This window comes from Electrophorus electricus, chromosome 20 (assembly GCF_041902795.1).
Source record: "Electrophorus electricus isolate QZ-2024a chromosome 20, ASM4190279v1, whole genome shotgun sequence".
NCBI lineage: Eukaryota > Metazoa > Chordata > Actinopteri > Gymnotiformes > Gymnotidae > Electrophorus > Electrophorus electricus.
This window is the reverse complement of record NC_137516.1, coordinates 3,906,646-3,925,396: the sequence shown is the minus strand read 5'-3', so window position 1 is coordinate 3,925,396 and position 18,751 is coordinate 3,906,646. Positions and strand designations below refer to the sequence as shown.

Genomic DNA, 18,751 nt, shown 5'->3' with positions numbered 1-18,751 from the left:
TGGTCAATTTATCACACCAGTCAGTTTTCATTTGCAAAGCTTTAATATGCAAAATGTTTTAGAAGGTCTAAACCAAACAGAAGTCTACAGCAGAGGACACCTCAAGATAGTTTTGATATATATTGCTTTGCAAGTGTAATAAACTCACTGTACTGATTTCATGAATCAGCTATCTGGAGACGTGTTGCGTCGTCTTGTAATGCTCTAAAGGCAATGCAGTGTGACAGCGCGTAATGTGCGTAACTGCGCTGTAAGCAAGGGACATTGTGAGTAGTAGTGTGTCGGGATATGTCTCCCTCTAGTGGCTATACTTAAGAATACACGTGGAAAGGGATGACGATATTGCAGGACAAAGAGGCTAGCGAATGGACAGCCTGGAGGGAAAATGCAAAGAGAAGCGGGGGGGGGGGTGAGCGTGGGCAAGAGAACGTCAGTGGGCCATTACACCAGCTCTGCATGACACCTGCGGTTATTGAGATGAGGCAGTCAGCCACTGTTCCACTTCTACTGTACAATTACACCGTTCTCAGTTTATTCAGAAGGTATGGTTGAATTTGCTAGGCTTTATTTTGGCACATCTGTCAGGAGCTGTCACTCATCAGGGTGCCAGTGCTCCCGCTGGAGGCGGTACAGGTTCCCGTCAACGAGCGAATCTTCTGTGAACAGACTTTTAGTTATAAATGGAAGAATAACAGGTAGACATCTTCATGTGGTACAGCCAGGGTCCTGATAACAACCTTTTCCAGGCAGCAACCTTTCTTTTTTTTTTAAACGCAAAAAACTGTTTGTGATTTTGGCACCAGCATTGGTACCAGTAGAAAAGTGCTATGTGTCTTTTGCTTTGCCCTGGGGGGACATGGCACTTGGAATCCTGGTTGTGGAACCATGTTTGAACTCGAAGGAACTATTTGTAAGGTGAAAGGTTTTTATTTCCTCCCGCAGTGTTGCCAGGGGTCTTCAACCCTTACACTATCCCAAAACATACAGGAAGAACCAGTTAAAAACTTGTTTTTGTTTAGTTTTTTAAATTATTAGCTGTTGGGTGCCATAGCATAATCTAAAAATATATATAAATAGAATTTTAAAATTAGTTATAGAATAGAATAGATACGAATTAGATTAAGATTAGAATGTTGAGGCTCTGCTGGAGTAAAAATGAAATTAGAATGTCTTTTCTGAATATTCATACGACATAATTCAAAGTAAGGTGATCCATGCTAATACTTGGGTTAGAATATGAGAAGAGCATTCTTTATTCATCATATCAACATAAGATTGTAATATTCTCTATCAAATAAACACAGAATAAATAATTTACATTTACATTTGTATGTATATGGTCATGTATGGTGGGCATTATAATTAAATAATTAAATTGAGATTATGATCAAAAGAATATAGTAGGCTATAATTTAACTTTCTGATAAATGCGTTTGCTCTTGTATGTGAGTTACGCAATGTGTAAGAAGATCAGCTGAAAGGGGGAAGACTTTTAAAAAATTATATTTAAACCATATTTTCCTGCAATGCAAATTTTTCAGGCAATATGACACCAAACACACAGCTACATATATTCCTTAAAGTATATCACATATTCTCATAATCTGTCTGATATAACAGCATTCACGATATTTTCAACAGTGCTTGATAACAAACAGTGATGCAACACATCACTATTGATCACTTGTCCACTGTAAGTGCAATCAAGACTCGAGCAGGACTGTAAATGACATGTTACACTATTTTATGCTACACATATGAGTCCTTTAGTCTATGTGTAAATCTCTAGAAAAACCTACTGGCCCACAAAATAGGAGGGAAACTCTGTCAATCTCAGTGCAAGCAAACCACAAAAAAATCACACATTTTTGAATAGGCATGCTTAAGATCCGTGTTCTTTTCCTTCTTTTTTGTGTTTGTCTCATTGTTGGGTTTTTTTGGTGATTACTACTCCATTGTCATTAGAGAGTTCCTGTGGTTCTTTAAGTCTTTATTGCCCCCGGATGTTCTTGACGATCCATAGACGAGCTCCTGTTCACACTGGGGCAAAAGGTTAAACAGAAAGTTGCTGGGTCCCTGTCACCACGTCTCTGATCAAGACGATCACAAGCTGATCTCTGAGCTCACTCAGTTTCTCTGGAGCGTGGGGGACTCTGGCAGTGCTCTGGGGAAATGTGGGAAAGTGTTTGCAAAGCCAAATGGATGAGGCAACTCCACTAGTTTGTCAGTGAAGCAGCCAATGTCTGGTGGACAAAAAGAACTAAGCTGTCCATTCCACTTGTCTGATTGGTCGTATCTTTTTACTGTGCAGTACAAATAGTTCTCCCTGTTTGCCAAACTAACTAGTCCCTGTGTACCTGTCCAAGTATGTCCATCAGAGGGCTGCAGGTTTCAGTGTAATACTCTGTGCTAGATGGAGGGCTGGGGCAGGGGGTGTGGCATGGTCTATGATTGATGGGAGGTGTGACAGGGGGTGTGTCATTGTCTATGATTGATGGATGGTGGGACGGGGTGTGTGGCATGGGTGGGGCTTCTGGAAATGACTGGATTTGGAGGAGCCTTGATTATCAGGAGACTTCATTCTAGCTGCAGTGGCAATACTATATCACATTCTCAAAGAGCTGCATAGAGCTCATGATGTTTTCATCCTAAAATAAACAACAAAGATGGAAAACAGAGCAGTAAGGCTGAGAGCCAATTCAAATACACATGTAAAAAGTCAGTAGAAGTTCACCTGCCATTCTTACCTTCTGACATGTCTCAATGAACTCCTCTATAGTCACCACACCATCTCGATTTCTGTCCATTTTCTACAGAAAAGCAGAAATAGCATCAGGGATCTGAGGTTAATAGCATAATTAATAGCATAAAACATAAAGGATTATAGAGATTCTTTGTCCTTATAGAATTATCTATGTACAGACTTCTCCAAAGGATTCTGAGTAGACTTCTGCAGACCTCGGTGTAAGAGATATCATCTCTCCATCAGGCACATGGTACAGAAAACCAACCTTATCTAAGATGAAGTCATTTTTAAAAAAGAAAAAAAGTGTGTGTGTTTGTGTGTGCATATATGTGTGGGTTTGGGTGTGGGTGTGTATGTGTGTGCGTGCACGCATGTTTGTGTGTGCATATGTGTGCGCATGAGTGTTGATATTACCTGGAAGAACTTTTCCACGTGTTCAGACGGCGCTTCGTCCCTTACCGTGGGGTAAGTGTACCGGCCCATCATATCATAGATAGACTTCATTATGAGCAGCATTTCCTACACACACGCACGCACACACACAGAGCGCCATTATGTGACAGATAATGATTTATTAAACGCATGAAGCACATTCTTTTTGGACAGCTTTTTTCCAGACGATGGCGCCGTCATGCTTAGTGTAAGAATACAAAAATGGTGAGAGGAAAGCTTGTTTCCTGGACTGTAAATGGAAGAGCTTGCTGATGTTGAGGTTTAACAAACAGCTAAATCTTTCTCAGGAGGCAAACCTAAGTAAACCGTTTCCAAGAAGTCTGAGAGAAATTATCTGAAGGTGCTGGAGAAATCTACAAAAAAAAAGACTGAAAAAATGACCACACAAAATACACACAAAATCCCAACCCTTTTTGAAATCTGTATTTCTCAGAAAAAGGTTCAGTGGGATCAGAAAGCATTCAGACTCTTTAAATTGTTACACACTTTAGATGTTGAGGATTGGATTTTGAATGGATATAATTTCCATTTTTACCCATCAGTCTACGCTTAATCATCTATAATAACAAAGTGAAAAGACATTTAGAGAATTAAAAAAATTAATACAAAATAAAAAATGGAGATCTTTTATTCACGTAAGTATATGGTCCCTTTGCTATTGCACTCCCAATAGTGTTCAGCTGTATCCGGTTTGTTGTAATTATTATTATGTAATTATTAAGAACTCTGTGTCTAGAACTCTTCTGGTGTCCATCTGTTCAATTTGAATTGATTGGACATAGTTTGCAAAGTCACACATCTGGGTCTATAAGGACCCACAATTGACATTTGATCCAAGTGCAGTATTAACACTATAGATCACAACATTTGACTAGATAGACTCAAAAAATGTTGCTGGGATTTGGGGAACAGCCCCTCCTGGTTTAAATCTTATCTAGCCAGTCACTACCAGTTTGTTAACATAAATGGAGACTTCTCAGCATACAAGGTTAGCTATGGTGTCCCACAAGGATCTGTCCTAGGGCCTTTGCTATTTTCTTTATATATGCTACCTCTAGGCAACATTATACGTAAACACTGTGCTAGTTTCCACTGCTACGCTAATGATACTCAGCTATACATTTCAGCCAAACCAGAGGACATATCAGTTTAGTATTACTGAAGAATACATAAAGGACATTAGACATTGGATGTTGAGGAACTTTCTCTTACTTAATCCTGACAAAACAGAGGTGCTTCTATTAGGCCCAGAGACAGCTAGGTCCTCACTCTCTAATTACTCAATGAACCACAATGGTCTCTCAATCACATCTTCTCTAATAGTTAAAGATATTGGAGTGATTATGGATCTCAGTTTCTTGTTCAAAGCTCATGTAAATAATATTTCTAGGACCACCTTTCTCCACCTTAAAAACATTTCAAAGATTAGGCACATGCTCGTCTCACGTAATACAGAAAAACTAGTCCATGCATTTATCACTTCCAGATTGGACTACTGTAATGCCTTACTATCTGGCTGTACCATTAAAACTAAGAATAATGCCTAAAAAAGCTTCAACTAGTTCAAAATGCAGCAGCCAGAGTTCTTTTTAGAACTAGAAATTTTGATCACATAACTCCTATCTTAGCTACTTTACATTGGCTCCCAGTAACATTTCGTATTGGTTAAATAATACTTCTAATGACCTACAAAGCACTGAATGGTCTTGCCCAACAGTACCTTAGTGAACTCCTAGTGCATTACAACTCACCACATCTACTTAGATCAAAAGGTACAGGCTCTTGACTAGTACCAAGAATAAGAAAATCTACCGCAGGGGGCTGATCATTTTCCTATAAAGCTCCCACATTATGGAATAACCTTCCTATAAATGTGCAAGACTCAGACACAGTCTCAATATTTCAGGCTAGGCTGAAAACCTCTCTGTGCAGTCAGGCATGTTATTAATTCCTTCCCATTTTAGGTAATGGTGTAGATCTGGGGGTCCGTGGGCATTGAGAGTTCTGGTAAACTGGGATGTTATGATGCTGTCACTTCTCTTTTTTCAGAGTGCTGATGTTCCAGGGTGCCCTCATGCCTGTGGTTTCTTTCTGGCTCTTTCCTTTTAGCTGTGTTGCCATAGCCAGATTTGCTGGAGTCCATCTTTGCAGATTATAGTTCCCTAATTTACACACCCGCTACCTGGACATGCCTAATAATCTATTCTCTCTTTCTGATGAGGTTCACCTACCGCTGATGTCAAGATATTACTGAGCCTCAACCCGTCTCAGCTGCCATGGCTACTCCCACCAGCCCCTGACGCCCCCCTGCTGTAGCCCACCACACCTCCAACCCAGCCAACTACTTCTCCATTGCCCTCGATGGACTTTCTCCGGGATGGGTTTCGGCTACATGCACACCATCAGGACCAGACTAGGACTTCTAGAAAACTGAACTAGACATTGCTTATTTTTTTCACTTTATTATTGTTTATTTAATTCCCTCTTGAAATTGTTACTATTATGGTGGCCGTTATTTGAGGTTTCTTCCTCGTGCTCTAAGGAGTTTTTCCTTGCCACTGTTACCCTTGGCTTGCTTACTGGGGGCTTGAACTTAGACATTTGTAAAGCTTCTTTGTGGCAACAATCTCTTGTATAAAGCGCTTTATAAATACATTTGATTTGATTTGATTTTACGCTACATTGTCTGAACAAATACCAGGCAATGAAGTCCAAGGAACTGTCTGTATAAGCCTGTGATCAAACTGTGGGACAAGACATAGATCAGGGCAAGCATATAATTGTACGTAAGTCATTCTGGATAAGAGCAGGTACCCAATGCACAAAATATAAGTGTAAGGAATATAAAACCTTATCTAAGGTTTTGAGTGTTCCCAGGACTAGAGTGGCCTCAGTGCTTTTGAAATGGAAGAAGCTGGCACAACATTGAACCTTCCTGGCATTGGCTGTCCAGCAAAACTGGGCATTCATGTAGGAAGGGCTTTGGTCAGAGCGGTAAGAAAGAACCCAACAGTCACTCTAAAATAGCTCCAAATGTCCTGCGCAAGGATGGGAGAGCCTATTGGAAAGATGACCATCTGCAGCACTCCATAAATCAGGCTTCTGAGGCAGAGTGGCTGGACAGAAGCCACTAGCATATGACCGGCGCTTTGGAGTATGATAAACGGCATGTAGTGGACACTGGAAACATGGAAAAATATTCTCCAGTCTGACGAGTCAAAAACTGAACTCTACAAACATTAGAGTTCATCATTATGGATGATCAAGTGTACAAAGATGGTTAAAATGGCAATTATTCCCACAATACAAGACATTTCCACAAGACAATAAAGTGGGCAACAAGTAAAGGGGTCTGAATATTTTCTGAATCCACTGTACACAGAAAAGAAAACTTAACTAGGACGTACCTCTTTGGTGATATATCCATCTTTGTTGATGTCATAAAGGTTGAAGGCCCAGTTCAGTTTTTCTGTGACAGAACCTCTCAGGAGTACAGAAAGACCAATCACAAAGTCCTGTCATTAAAAACAAAATCTATCAGACCAATCACAAAGTCCTGTCATTAAAAACAAAATTTATCAGACCAATCACAAAGTCCTGTCATTAAAAACAAAATCTATCAGACCAATCACAAGGTCCTGTCATTAAAAACAAAATCTATCAGACCAATCACAAAGTCCTGCCATTAAAAACAAAATCTATCAGACCAATCACAAAGTCCTGTCATTAAAAACAAAATTTATCAGACCAATCACAAAGTCCTGTCATTAAAACAAATCTATCAGACCAATCACAAATTCTGCCATAATACAAAACATCAGACAACTCAGTCCTGTTACATTAAAAAAAACACAGGACCAACCAGTCCTGACACTGAAAGAAACTTCATCAGACCAATCACATAGAAAACTGTTCTGTCACACTAACCACAAGTTAACTGTGTGAGTGTAACTCAGACAAGATTTGGCCGTTCACCTCAAAGCGAATGGAACCGTTCCTGTCCAGATCAAATGCATTGAACAGGAAGTGAGCATATGTAGTAGCATCTGCGAACAGACAGAAAGTGCAGGGCGGTGAAGTCTGGCGTTCATACAAAATTAAATCCACCTTCTACTTTTGATAATAGCGGCTCAATCGACCGATTGTACAAATAGGCAAAGACGATGAAATGGGGTCTTCATTACCTCCCTGGGGGAAAAACTGAGAGTAGATTGTCTTGAACGTTTCCTCATCCACCAGCCCACTCGGGCATTCCTGAAATGGAAGGAGGAAGAGGGACTCATTAAAGATCTAATTAAACCTACAGCTGGGCTGCTACTGCCCTACATTTCCACCAGAACTCGCGTTTCAACGGCACTCGTCACGTCACACGGCCGGCTGTGTCACCGTAACCCCTGCTGAGCACAAAGGTGATAAGTACTGATCCCCAGCCTCAAACCTTCACGTCTCTCTTGAGGGTCGTTCCTGGCTTAAAGTCTAGATACTAGGTCCTGCAAGGTGCCGTAAGTGTACACGTAAATACAAATAACTGCGTTAAAACATTCATCACCCTGCTTCCATTCAAATACCATGCAGATCACCCAGCATAAACTCCTGTATTTGCATTAATATCTGCATGGAATTGATTCCACTCTTCCAGGGTTCATTCATAATGTGTAGAAGCACTATTGGTGATATTTGGATGGCAGCGTTTTTGCAACTCGCCTCCTTGCCCCCGAGAGCATGCACCAGCCTGCCCCCCTCCCACCCCATCCTGATTGGTGTGTTCCTGAGAGCAATGACTGCCCTCCCACCCCATCCTGATTGGTGTGTTCTTGAGAGCAATGACTGCCCTCCCACCCCATGCTGATTGGTGTCTTCCTCACATTCTTGAAGCCCCTGTAGAGAGACTGCAGCTCCTTCCGGGTGAACTTGGTCTGAGACTGCAGCTGCTCGAGTCCCTCAGGCTGGTGCCGGACGCTGGACAGCTCCAGGTCACTGTCACTGCTGTCTACGGGGGAAAGAGACACGGAGGCACGGAAGACGGAAGACGGAGGGTGGGGTGGGAGAAAGAGAGAGAGAGAGAGAGAGGGAGAGGGAGGGAGAGGGAGGGATGATAGGGTAGGGAAACAGAGGAGGCAAACAGGTGGGACACAGGGTGAAAGGACGGAATGCATAGGCAGAGTCACAGGAGAAGGAGGAGACGAGAGGGGAGCAAGATTGAGAAAGAGTTAGCAAAACAGCAGAAGGAGAGAGAGAGAGAGAGAGAGAGAGAGAGAGAGAGAGAGAACAAGAGAAAGAGGAAGATGGGAATCCGAAAAGGGAAACACCTTCTTGTTCCATGTGAAGGGTTACTGAATGCGAATGGGAAAATGGGAAATGGGAAATGGGAACACAGAGCCATATTCCCTAATGGACTATCATGACTAGAGCTAGAGCCCGGAATTACTGGCTCATGCAGCAAGAAGAGACTAACAGCTCTCATCCAGTAATAACACCTGATCCTGCACCTTAACCTGCTCTGTGGCAACCATTCACACAGAGACAGAAAGCACTGGGGTGGAGGAGAGCCAGCAGACAAGGACGAGGAGGAGGAGGAGGATGAGGAAGGAGAAATACTGCACAGCACCGAGGGGAAGGAACAACTGGGAAGGAAGAAACCACCGGGCTGGTTTTCACTGTGCTCACACTCACCGTCTTTAGAGGCACACATGAAACACACACACACACACACACACACACCCAAAAGTGAGGGATAGATATGGATGATAGAGAAAAGAGAAAGACAAAGGAGGGAAGAGAGAAACAAGTCAAGTTAAGCAAAAACAAAAAACTAAAACAAAATCAACAGCAACAATGTAAACACAGTGTCACCGTAGAGGTGCACAGCAAATGTGCAAAAAAGTTCCAATGATGTTTTTCTGTTTGTTTTTGCATATTTATTGGAACAGGTACACATGCAAATTCAAGTCCAAGGAGTACACAAAATCTACTGTAAACTGGAAAGCAATCTATAAGCTCCTCAAGGTTTTTTTTTTCACCCCACACTCTCTCTCTCTCTCTCTCGCTCTCTCTCTCTCTCACCTGTCTCAGTGATGTCTATAAGTCCAAGTAAGTGCATAAGTTTGAGGAACATGAAAACCAGGCAGACGATGCCCACTGTCTGCAAGCCCTCTGTCTCCCACCTCACACCCATCCTCCCCCCCGATCCCTTCTTTTGTAATTTCTCCTTCGGCGTCTGGCTCTATAAGAGCTCCTGCGCTTCACCTTCTCGTCTCGCTGAGACTACGCTCCAAGAACAGGAGCACGAGCCAACCAAGAGCCGAACTCCGTCAGCTCCGTCGGAAACTATCGACGGCAGCTGCTCACCACGCTGGCCCTCCGGAAGATGGACGACAGTCACGTAAATGCTTTTCTATCGCTTCCATGAGGTCCGCCTGTTGACGGTTAGTCACGTAAACACTCTTCCTCCGCTCCCATGCGGAATTCCTTTGGGAAAACCAAAGCATGCAGGGTTCATGGTGCACCCCAAATCCACCCCTTAGAGGACAAAAACGTCAACAACAGTAAAACACTCCAGAAACGATGACCACCCTTTTCCTGAGGCTCGTGTCCAGCCACGAAGGGGAAAGCGAGGGATGAGTCTTTTCTCCTCCCTTCTCTGCCTTTCTTTCCCTCTCCACTCCTCTTTTCTTTCTGTGATCTAATTAACCTTTCACTCCATCAGCATTCCGGAGAACCCTCCGAGGGAATTCCGGCCCTTCCAGCATTCCCGTAAAGTGCCATTTTTTTGTGACAGCCACCCAGGGGATGCGTTTGTCCTAATTACACACCAAATCAAGGAAAATCAATCTGTCATGTACATCAACTATGACTTTAGACAAGAGAAACGCAGCTTAAAAGGCATGTGTGAGCGGCAACGATGCTGAACTTTGTCGGGGGGTTGAAGAGACCACATGACTGTCACCACCGTCATGTCTCAGGCATGTCAGTCACACCATATCTGCATCTGGGCTTATGTGTTGCGGTGGGATCAAACTCCGCTTGGTGGTACAGAGGACTACAAAAAATGAAAACAACTTTCCGAGTAACCACAGAGTGACTACATCTGCCTCTCTACATTATGATCCAGTTGCTTTAATTTTCCTTAATAAGTTTAATTTCAGTCAAATTTACAGATATAGAAATGATACCAAATAGACAGACACGTAAAGAGTTTTTAATTTGACAAGTCAAAGAACGTGCCTCATTTGTCCTGTGTTTAGTGACCTGTCAGAACAGGGGTACTCGGCAAAAAGGTTCTCAGCAAAACGTTTTGCATCCCCACCTTAGAGAAATGTGCCGCCCTCTAGTGAACGACTGAGAGAGCTACAGTGAATTCAACAGCACTTTAGACGTGAAAGAAAAAAGTTATGAATAATGACATAAGCTCCATGACATAAATAGCCTATGGAAACTCCAGTCTCCTCTCAGGTCCTGCGCACACTGACCTCTGTCCAATACACCCGGAGTCCCAACAAAACAAAACTCTACACCAGCCTGGAGAGCTTCTGCACTAAAGATAGCACCATGGCAACCTGATATGTTTGTAGCACAGTCAAATGTGTGTGCTTCTTCTAGAGTTCTTCATAACCTCCAGCATACTCACATAGTGTATATTTATACAGTCAGGAAATTATCGTAAATCTGATCTAAAAGACAAGTAGAATTCACGTCTGATCACCAGACAGCGGAACACAGTGTGCAGTAGCACTGCAGTGGTATGCAGAGTATTTACATTATATATCATTGGGGTCTTTTTGTTTTTTCAAGCAGCCAAATGCTAACATGAACAGAGTTAGCTAGCTAAATCACAGAGGATCTGTACGATGACTACAAATGACCCAATATATCTGCAGCACTGTGCTGCTACACAGGTGTTGATGCAGGGCTAATCTGAACCAGACACAATGATGAACGGTTAATCTGAACCAGACACGAAGATGAACAGTTAATCTGAACCAGACACAATGATGAAAGGTTAATCTGAACCAGACACGACGACGAACAGTTCATCTGAACCAGACACGACGATGAACAGTTAATCTGAACCAGACACAATGATGAAACGTTAATCTGAACCAGACACGACGATGAACAGTTCATCTGAACCAGACACAATGATGAAACGTTAATCTGAACCAGACACGACGATGAACAGTTCATCTGAACCAGACACGACGATGAACAGTTCATCTGAACCAGACACGACGATGAACAGTTAATCTGAACCAGACACAATGATGAAAGGTTAATCTGAACCAGACACGATGATGAACAGTTCATCTGAACCAGACACGACGATGAACAGTTCATCTGAACCAGACACGACGATGAACAGTTAATCTGAACCAGACACAATGATGAAAGGTTAATCTGAACCAGATACAATGATGAACAGTTCATCTGAATCACACACGACAACGATGCTTCAGTGGACACACAGTCGGCATGGTGCTAAGAAATGAATAATTAACATCCTTATAATTGTTTGTTTATTTAGTTTTGTATTAGTATAATGTTAAATTCAAAGCAATTTTACAGCCACCATTAGTATATACATACGAACAGAAAACAAACAGATCCAAACTGTGGTTGGATTAATGCAGAGTGTTACAGAAAATTCAAAAACAAACATGCCAGTAACCTCATCGCAGGATGTAATATTGTTAAAATCCCACTTGCTTTTTAAAAAAATTGCCTACAGGTGTGTCAAGCACACAGGTTTTGGAAAAAAGCACAAAACTGATTAGAACGCACTGAACTGGGGACAGTTTATTTTCCTCCACGACTGGCGTCGCTGTGGCAACCCGTTTCTTCCACCTCTAGCCCACAGAGGTGGGCCTGGTATTTTCACAGCTACATCGATCGCCTCGGAAAGCTGGAGTTTCCTAGCCTTTCTACGGCGTGCTTGAAACTGGAGGGCCTGTGCATGAAATGCAATAACCCCAGCAGCCTTTAGCGTCGCGAGGAGGGGCAGGCAGCTGACGACCCGCAGCGCGTGACGAGGGGGCTCGAGGCTGCCATGAGAGATGGCCACCGAGAAGGGATCGATACTTTTGTGGGATGGGTAACTGTGATAGCGGGGCATGTATATCCACTAAGGGACAGGCCTGTAGGAAATACCAAAGGCAGCAGTAGTGTCAGGGTGTGGTTATGGGAGAGAAACGTGTGTGTGTGTGTGTGTGTGTGTGTGTAGAGGGTATTTTGAGGGAAGTAACAGCGTCTTTCAGAGCTCAACACTAAGGAGAGAAAACCTCATATTTAGTTGGCAGTAAAACAAACCCACTCACTGCTACATGCATAATGAATGAAGTGTAATGCTAGACTGAGTTTTGGCTCAGAGAGTGAGAAATAAAGTAGAAATAGTGAGAAATATAGAGAACAAGAGAGAGACATCAAGACACACAGCGAGAACGAGAGAGAGACCGTCAAGATACAGAGAGAGAGAACGAGAGAGAGAGAGACATCAAGACAGAGAGAGAACGAGAGAGAGAGACGTCAAGACACAGAGAGAGAGAATGAGAGAGAATGTGCCTTCAACTGAAATATTTGGGGGGATTCAACTGTTCAAGTGTGGTAATTTATGCACCATTTTTTCAAAGACGTTTGAATTGTTTAGCTCACAGAACAAACAATACTTTCCTGGATATGTCATACAGCACAAAGACACACCAATAAAAATACACAATAAACCACCTGATACTCACAGCACAAACCCAAGTACAAAGAACAGCACATTCTCACTTTCAGTGTTGTACTGGTTTTGGCCTGGAATCTCTCTGTTTCATACACACACACACACACACACACACACACACACACACACACACACACACACACACACACAGACACACACGCATTTAGCACCAACACACCCCACCCAGGGGTCACACATTAACACACCTCCAGCTCACAGCATTCAAGTTATCCATGCATATTTCTTGACATATATCCACCTATATTTGCATGGAATAGAAAATATATAGCTTCTGAATGAATATTAAGAACGTATTCTCCTTAATGAATATATCACGAATGTGTTCAAACCTGTGGAAAAAGAGACATTAATTCATGACGCACTCTGAAATCCTTGATGCTCATTGGTCAACTGGATCCCAGTTCTAGAAGGACTGTCAGTGGAGATCAACCAATAGCAGCATTGAGTCCTTCTCTACTGACTGTTGGTATGTTTACATGACGTTTATTACAAGAACAACAAAAAACAATTCAACTGACTTTTGAACGATCTGAAGACAGCAGCCAGAAACAAGTAAAAATGTCTCTGAAGTTCTATCAATACACTAGAGGCAAAACTATTATTGTTATTATTATTCCCATCATTATTTTCACGTTATACAACAAGCGTAGCTGTGCGGTTAAGATTTTAGCTTCGGCTTCTGTCTGTCAACTGTTTAAACTGCCGCAAATTCCATGTGCGCATCTGCGATGCATGACATAAACCCGAGCACGTCGCCCATCGTCTGCGGCAACGGCAGCGCAGGCTGAGTGTTGTCAGCATGCCCGAGGAAGCGCGGTGCAGGGGGCTGGTCGTAGGGGGGGCTTACCTTCCAAAGACATCGGTTCCAGAATGCCGAACTGCTTGAGAACGGCCACAAACAGAATGACGACCACTACTATGGCGAACAGTTCCATTCCCTGTATACTCATGTTGCTAAGGGCTTAGAGAAAGTGCACAAGGCCACAAGTACGCAAGGGCCCCCTACTGAGGGGGACCTCTTTTGGCTCGGAAGGAAGGAGGTGTGCTAGCACCCGCCGGCACGCGCCATAGCGGCACGTAGAAGGAGCAGCTTGTCCCGCTCCCGCTTGTCTAGGAGGAAAAAACGGAGAGTGGGAGATGTTTACGGAGCTGCCCGGCAGGCCCAACACGCTTCGGGGAGCAGGAGAAAACACGGAGCCCTGTCCAGTCTCATTTATTTTGTTGAGGAGCTGAGAAGCCAGTCTTTCCATGTTAGGTCATCCCTCCCAAGAGCTCCGGCAGATAAATAAAGGCTCCGATTGGCGGCTCTTACACAGTCCAGACGTGTAAAAGCCATCATGGGCTGGAATTGTTATTTGCAAGTGTCAACAACAGGGCTCTTTTTTAAACTGCGCCGCAGGACACGGTGCGAACGGCCGCGCCGGTTCGCGCCGCACCCACCGGCCGCCCCGTCTCCACGGCGCTGAGAACTTTCGCCAGCTCAAACGGAGAAAGCAGGAGCAGAAGAGAGAGAGAAGAGGAGAAGAGACCTCACTGGTGCTGGCTAGTCTCTCTGCACGTAATCCGGCCAAGACAGCAGCGACGGTTACATGCAATCACGTTTCATGTGAGAACAACCATTACTTCATACGGTAATCTGCAGAACGCAGCCAGATGAATAATTTAGGAAAATCACTTACGGCTTCCTCAAATGAGATATAAATCGTTTAGGATTGGACAGGTTTATTTCCTCAGTAAGAGCAGAACGCACGCGCCATCTGAGTTACGGGCAGGTCGCGTCAGCCAGCAGCTTTGCGGGCTGACCGTGCCAAAGAGTCCCTGTCACGGTCCGCCACGCCGGCTTAAGACGATGTCCCGACCGTTCCACGAGCCTGTATTTTCCCGACCGGGCGGCCGAACCCGAGCCGAAGTCACGGAACCGTACGGGACCTTCGCGTCAGTCGTCCGTGCCCGGGCTGCAGGGAGGACGCACACGCCTGCATTTCGTGCAGGATGGCAGGAGTTTGGGGCGACGAGACGAGGCGTTCGCCTTCGTCAGGGGCCCGGGGCGGACGCTCACGACGCAGACGCGCTCTGCTCTGGAGTTATTCACAGCCCAGCTCTAAGTCTCCATCCGGGACCCTGGGGAGGCTGGCCAGAACGTCCTGGGAGGGTGCAGAGCTTTGGAAGGAGGCATGAAGGGATGAGGGAGGGATGAATGTGACAGTTTCTCCACCTCCTCCGGGCTCTCCCGTCGGTCAGCCCCGCTCCTCTTTTCTTGCATTTCCACCCTGTCAGCAGTGTGGGGGCTTCTGTCACTCTCCTCACTCTATCGCTCCTCCATCTCTCATTTCGACCTGTACTGTGCTCCCCCCCCCACCCCAGACACACGCACACCCACCTCCTCGTTAGTTGTTCATGGCTGCGCTCTCATTCCTCCTCCAGGAGAGCTGGAGGTAGTGCTTCTCCTCATCCCTCCGTCCATCTTGCTTCCCTCCTCTTCTCCTCCGACATTCTGTCCAGTCCATCTTTTCTTTTTCTCCATATCCCTCACTTTCCCTCCGTCTGTCATCCCAAGATCAAGCTGCCTTTCACTCGTTCACAGAACCTGTCACAAACATCAGGCCCCTGTAGTCCATCTCTGTCCTTCTCTCTCTCTCTCTCTCTCTCTCTCTCTCTCTCTCTCTCTCTCTCTCTCTCTCTCTCCCTCTCTCTCTCTCTCTCTCTCCCTCTCTCTCTCTCTCTCTCTCTCTCTGGCTCTTGCTCTCTCATAGACTCTCTGTTTGGGTACCTGGAGAAAAGTCACATTTTTAAAGAGTGAAAAAGAGAGCGAGACAGAGAGAGAGAGAGAGAGAAAGAGAGAGAGGGAGAGAGAGAGAGAGAGCGAGAGAGAGAGAGAGAGAGAGAGAGAGAGAGCGAGAGAGAGGGATCAGATTCCAGGGACATCCTCCCCTTCCCTCCCTCCTTCTTCTGTTCTCTCCAGCCTCTATCCATCTACCCACACCCCTCTTCCAGACTGTTTCTCTCTCTCTCACATATACATATACGTACACACACACACACACACACACACACACACACACACACAGTGCAGAGACTCAAATAACCCTGCATGGACAGGGCCTCTGGAAAACAACCTGAGAACGATCCCACTAAAACAGCTGCTCCTGCTCATCTGACCTGCTGCTGTACAACAGACCACATAACAGAGTCTAATTCAAAACACAGCTGTACTGAGAGAAGAGGACAGGAGAGGAGAAAAAAGGAGGAGAGTGTGTAGGAAAGAGGAGAGGGGGAGAGTGGGTAGGAGAGGAGAGGAGAGGAGAGGAGAAGAGAGGAGAAAGGAGAAGAGAGAAGAGGAGAGGAGGGGAGAGGAGAGGAAGGGAGAGGAGAGGAGGAGAGGAGAGAAGAGGAGAGGGGAGGAGAGGGGAGGAGAGGAGGAGAGGGGAGAGGAGAGGAGAGGAGAAGAGAGGAGAGGAGAGAAGAGGAGAGGGGAGGAGAGGAGGAGAGGGGAGAGGAGAGGAGAGGAGAGGAGAGGAGAAGAGAGGAGAGGAGAGAAGGGGAGAGGGGAGGAGAGGAGGAGAGGAGAGGAGAGGAGAGGAGAGGAGGAGAGGAGAGGAGAGAAGAGGGGAGGGGAGGAGAGGAGGAGAGGGGAGAGGAGAGGAGAGGAGAGGAGGAGAGGAGAAGAGAGGAGAGGAGAGAAGGGGAGAGGGGAGGAGAGGAGGAGAGGAGAGGAGAGGAGAGGAGGAGAGGAGAGGAGAGAAGAGGGGAGGGGAGGAGAGGAGGAGAGGGGAGGAGAGGGGAGGAGAGCCCTTGACTGTGGGTGCTATAATATTTGAGACAGATAAAAAGGTCAATGGAACCATAATGGCAGTCCAGCGAACACAAGGTGAAATCAAACGCAGTCTCATCTACTAACCCCCACCCACCCCCCACACCTCCCCATTTAAGAGAACAAACGACTCCACACATCAGGCTCTCATACCCAGAGCATTCGGACCACCTATCGATCTCCCGCGATACTGAAATTAATTATCAAAGTGACACGCATTAGAGAAAAGGCTCGTGTAGCAGGACACGGGCGACCCTGGGTCAGTCGCCGTGGTAGCGGGCCGTTCCGTGCCAGGCCGCCCGCCCCGATGCCTGCATCGGCACTGGTATTGAACGGGTAGGGAGATCCTGCTTTTACAAGTGGTATCAGGAGAGAGGCTGGCAGGGGTGAGGCTGAGTGGTGCGAACCGCTTCCAGCAAGACCATTAGAGCATCGGCAGCTCTTAACAGGGCGGAAGAGAGGAACGACTGCTGACTCATCACCCCCCCACCTTTATAACTCCACCATGGACACACCGGGGACTTGCTTATAATCATATCACAATCCAGGAGGCCTAAAACAACTAAGACCGCCTCCCTTTTCAGGCTCCGCCCATCCAGGAAAGATCGCATAATTGTTTATCTTGCTGACATAGGTGGAGGGTCTACAGCTTGATCCGCTACCTCTAGCCGGGCACTTGGAGTTTGGCTTGACTGAGCCCCACTGACGTTGCTGTAGACAGCTTGGAAATACTGTTCAACAGAGGCCCTTCAGGGAAGGCCAACACTACTGTGTTATAAACATACACGTGTTACCATTTCACAGAAATATATGACAGTACAACAGCTTCAAAACATGAATCTGGATGTTTGTCGCCAGATAAACAGTGAACAGCAAAAAAAAAAAAAAAAATCCATTCGCCTCATCTTTAAATTAAACCTTTTTACAGAATTACTGAATTTGTGTTCCATTTTTTGATATATGATGACACACAAATGGAATATGGATTTGTTCCATACAGACCACACCGCATTATGGGTAGGTTCATTGCCCTCGAATCAACCCGTCGCCTCACAGAGAGGCAGATGTGGTAACAGAGCGGCGATTAAGATGGCGTCGAGTATGTCCCTGAAACTCAGAGGGCAGTGCCCAATCAGCAGAGGGGGGCGATCGGCTCATGGGGCTGCCTGCTAATGACCGTGTCTGATCGAGTACTTAACCATTAAAACAACTCGGAAATGCAAGCAGTGTGCACTCACACCCAGTCTGTCCCTAATGAGAGAAGAGCTGGCAGAAGAGAGAACATCATCCCGTGTATTATACGGAAATCCTGTCTGTATAACCCTGACACTATTACACTCTTTATAAGGAAAAACAGTTTAGAGTAAATAGTTTAGATTTTATTTTATTTTATTCATATAAAACTCATAGACATGTATCGTGTTATATTAATTTATTCGCGTGTTTTGACTGGGTAAAGCCAAGCTTCAGGAAGTATGCTACCTGTGAGTCGGTAAACACAGGTGGTTGATAGCTGAGTGATGATCTGATAAAGGGGTTATATCTGTGAACTTACTCTGTGTTTCCCATGTTAATTACTGATGTCTAGTTTTTCTTTAACCACACTCGTCTCTGACACTAGCCCAGCCTTCCCAATCATGCTCTCCTTACAGGGTCAGATGGAGGCCCCTAGTGGACAGTAATGACCATTGATCCAAAAATTTTTATCTTCCCGCAGCTTGGAAATGAGGAAATCGATCAAATCCTATACAGAAGGATTAATGCTGAAGTTTTACTTTTGCACTCTTAAAATGATGTCAGCAACCTTCCTGTGAGGCAGTGAGACCTGACTGAAGAGCACACGGTAGGGCTTGTGTGATGCTGTATGTGTATCCAGATGTTACACTACCCACCAGCTGCAAGCATGTGAGACGTTCTGAAAACTGAAACAGGATACAAAGGTGTTGTCAAAAATTGCTGTGATTCTTAGGGTCATGTTTTGGTGTTACTCAATAGCACCTCA

General features: G+C 45.0%; 1 protein-coding gene across 3 annotated transcripts; it reads right to left on the bottom strand.

The window, feature by feature from the left end:
* Positions 1 to 1,224: 1,224 nt before the first annotated feature.
* Positions 1,225 to 15,304, bottom strand: kcnip3a (Kv channel interacting protein 3a, calsenilin). 3 transcript variants are annotated; one of them, XM_035536383.2, is made up of 8 exons: positions 13,786 to 15,304; positions 8,065 to 8,189; positions 7,384 to 7,453; positions 7,175 to 7,245; positions 6,607 to 6,714; positions 3,161 to 3,265; positions 2,748 to 2,810; positions 1,225 to 2,648 (listed from the first exon to the last, which is right to left on the bottom strand). In XM_035536383.2, the coding sequence occupies exons 1-8, from the start codon at positions 13,886 to 13,888 to the stop codon at positions 2,601 to 2,603; spliced, it is 693 nt and encodes a 230-aa protein (XP_035392276.1). In that variant the 5' UTR covers positions 13,889 to 15,304; the 3' UTR covers positions 1,225 to 2,600. The 3 variants fall into 3 exon arrangements, with proteins under 3 accessions (XP_035392276.1, XP_035392275.1, XP_081559486.1); XM_035536382.2 differs by lacking the exon at positions 13,786 to 15,304 and adding an exon at positions 9,263 to 13,746; XM_081703360.1 differs by lacking the exon at positions 13,786 to 15,304 and having other exon boundaries at positions 8,065 to 8,474.
* Positions 15,305 to 18,751: the final 3,447 nt, after the last annotated feature.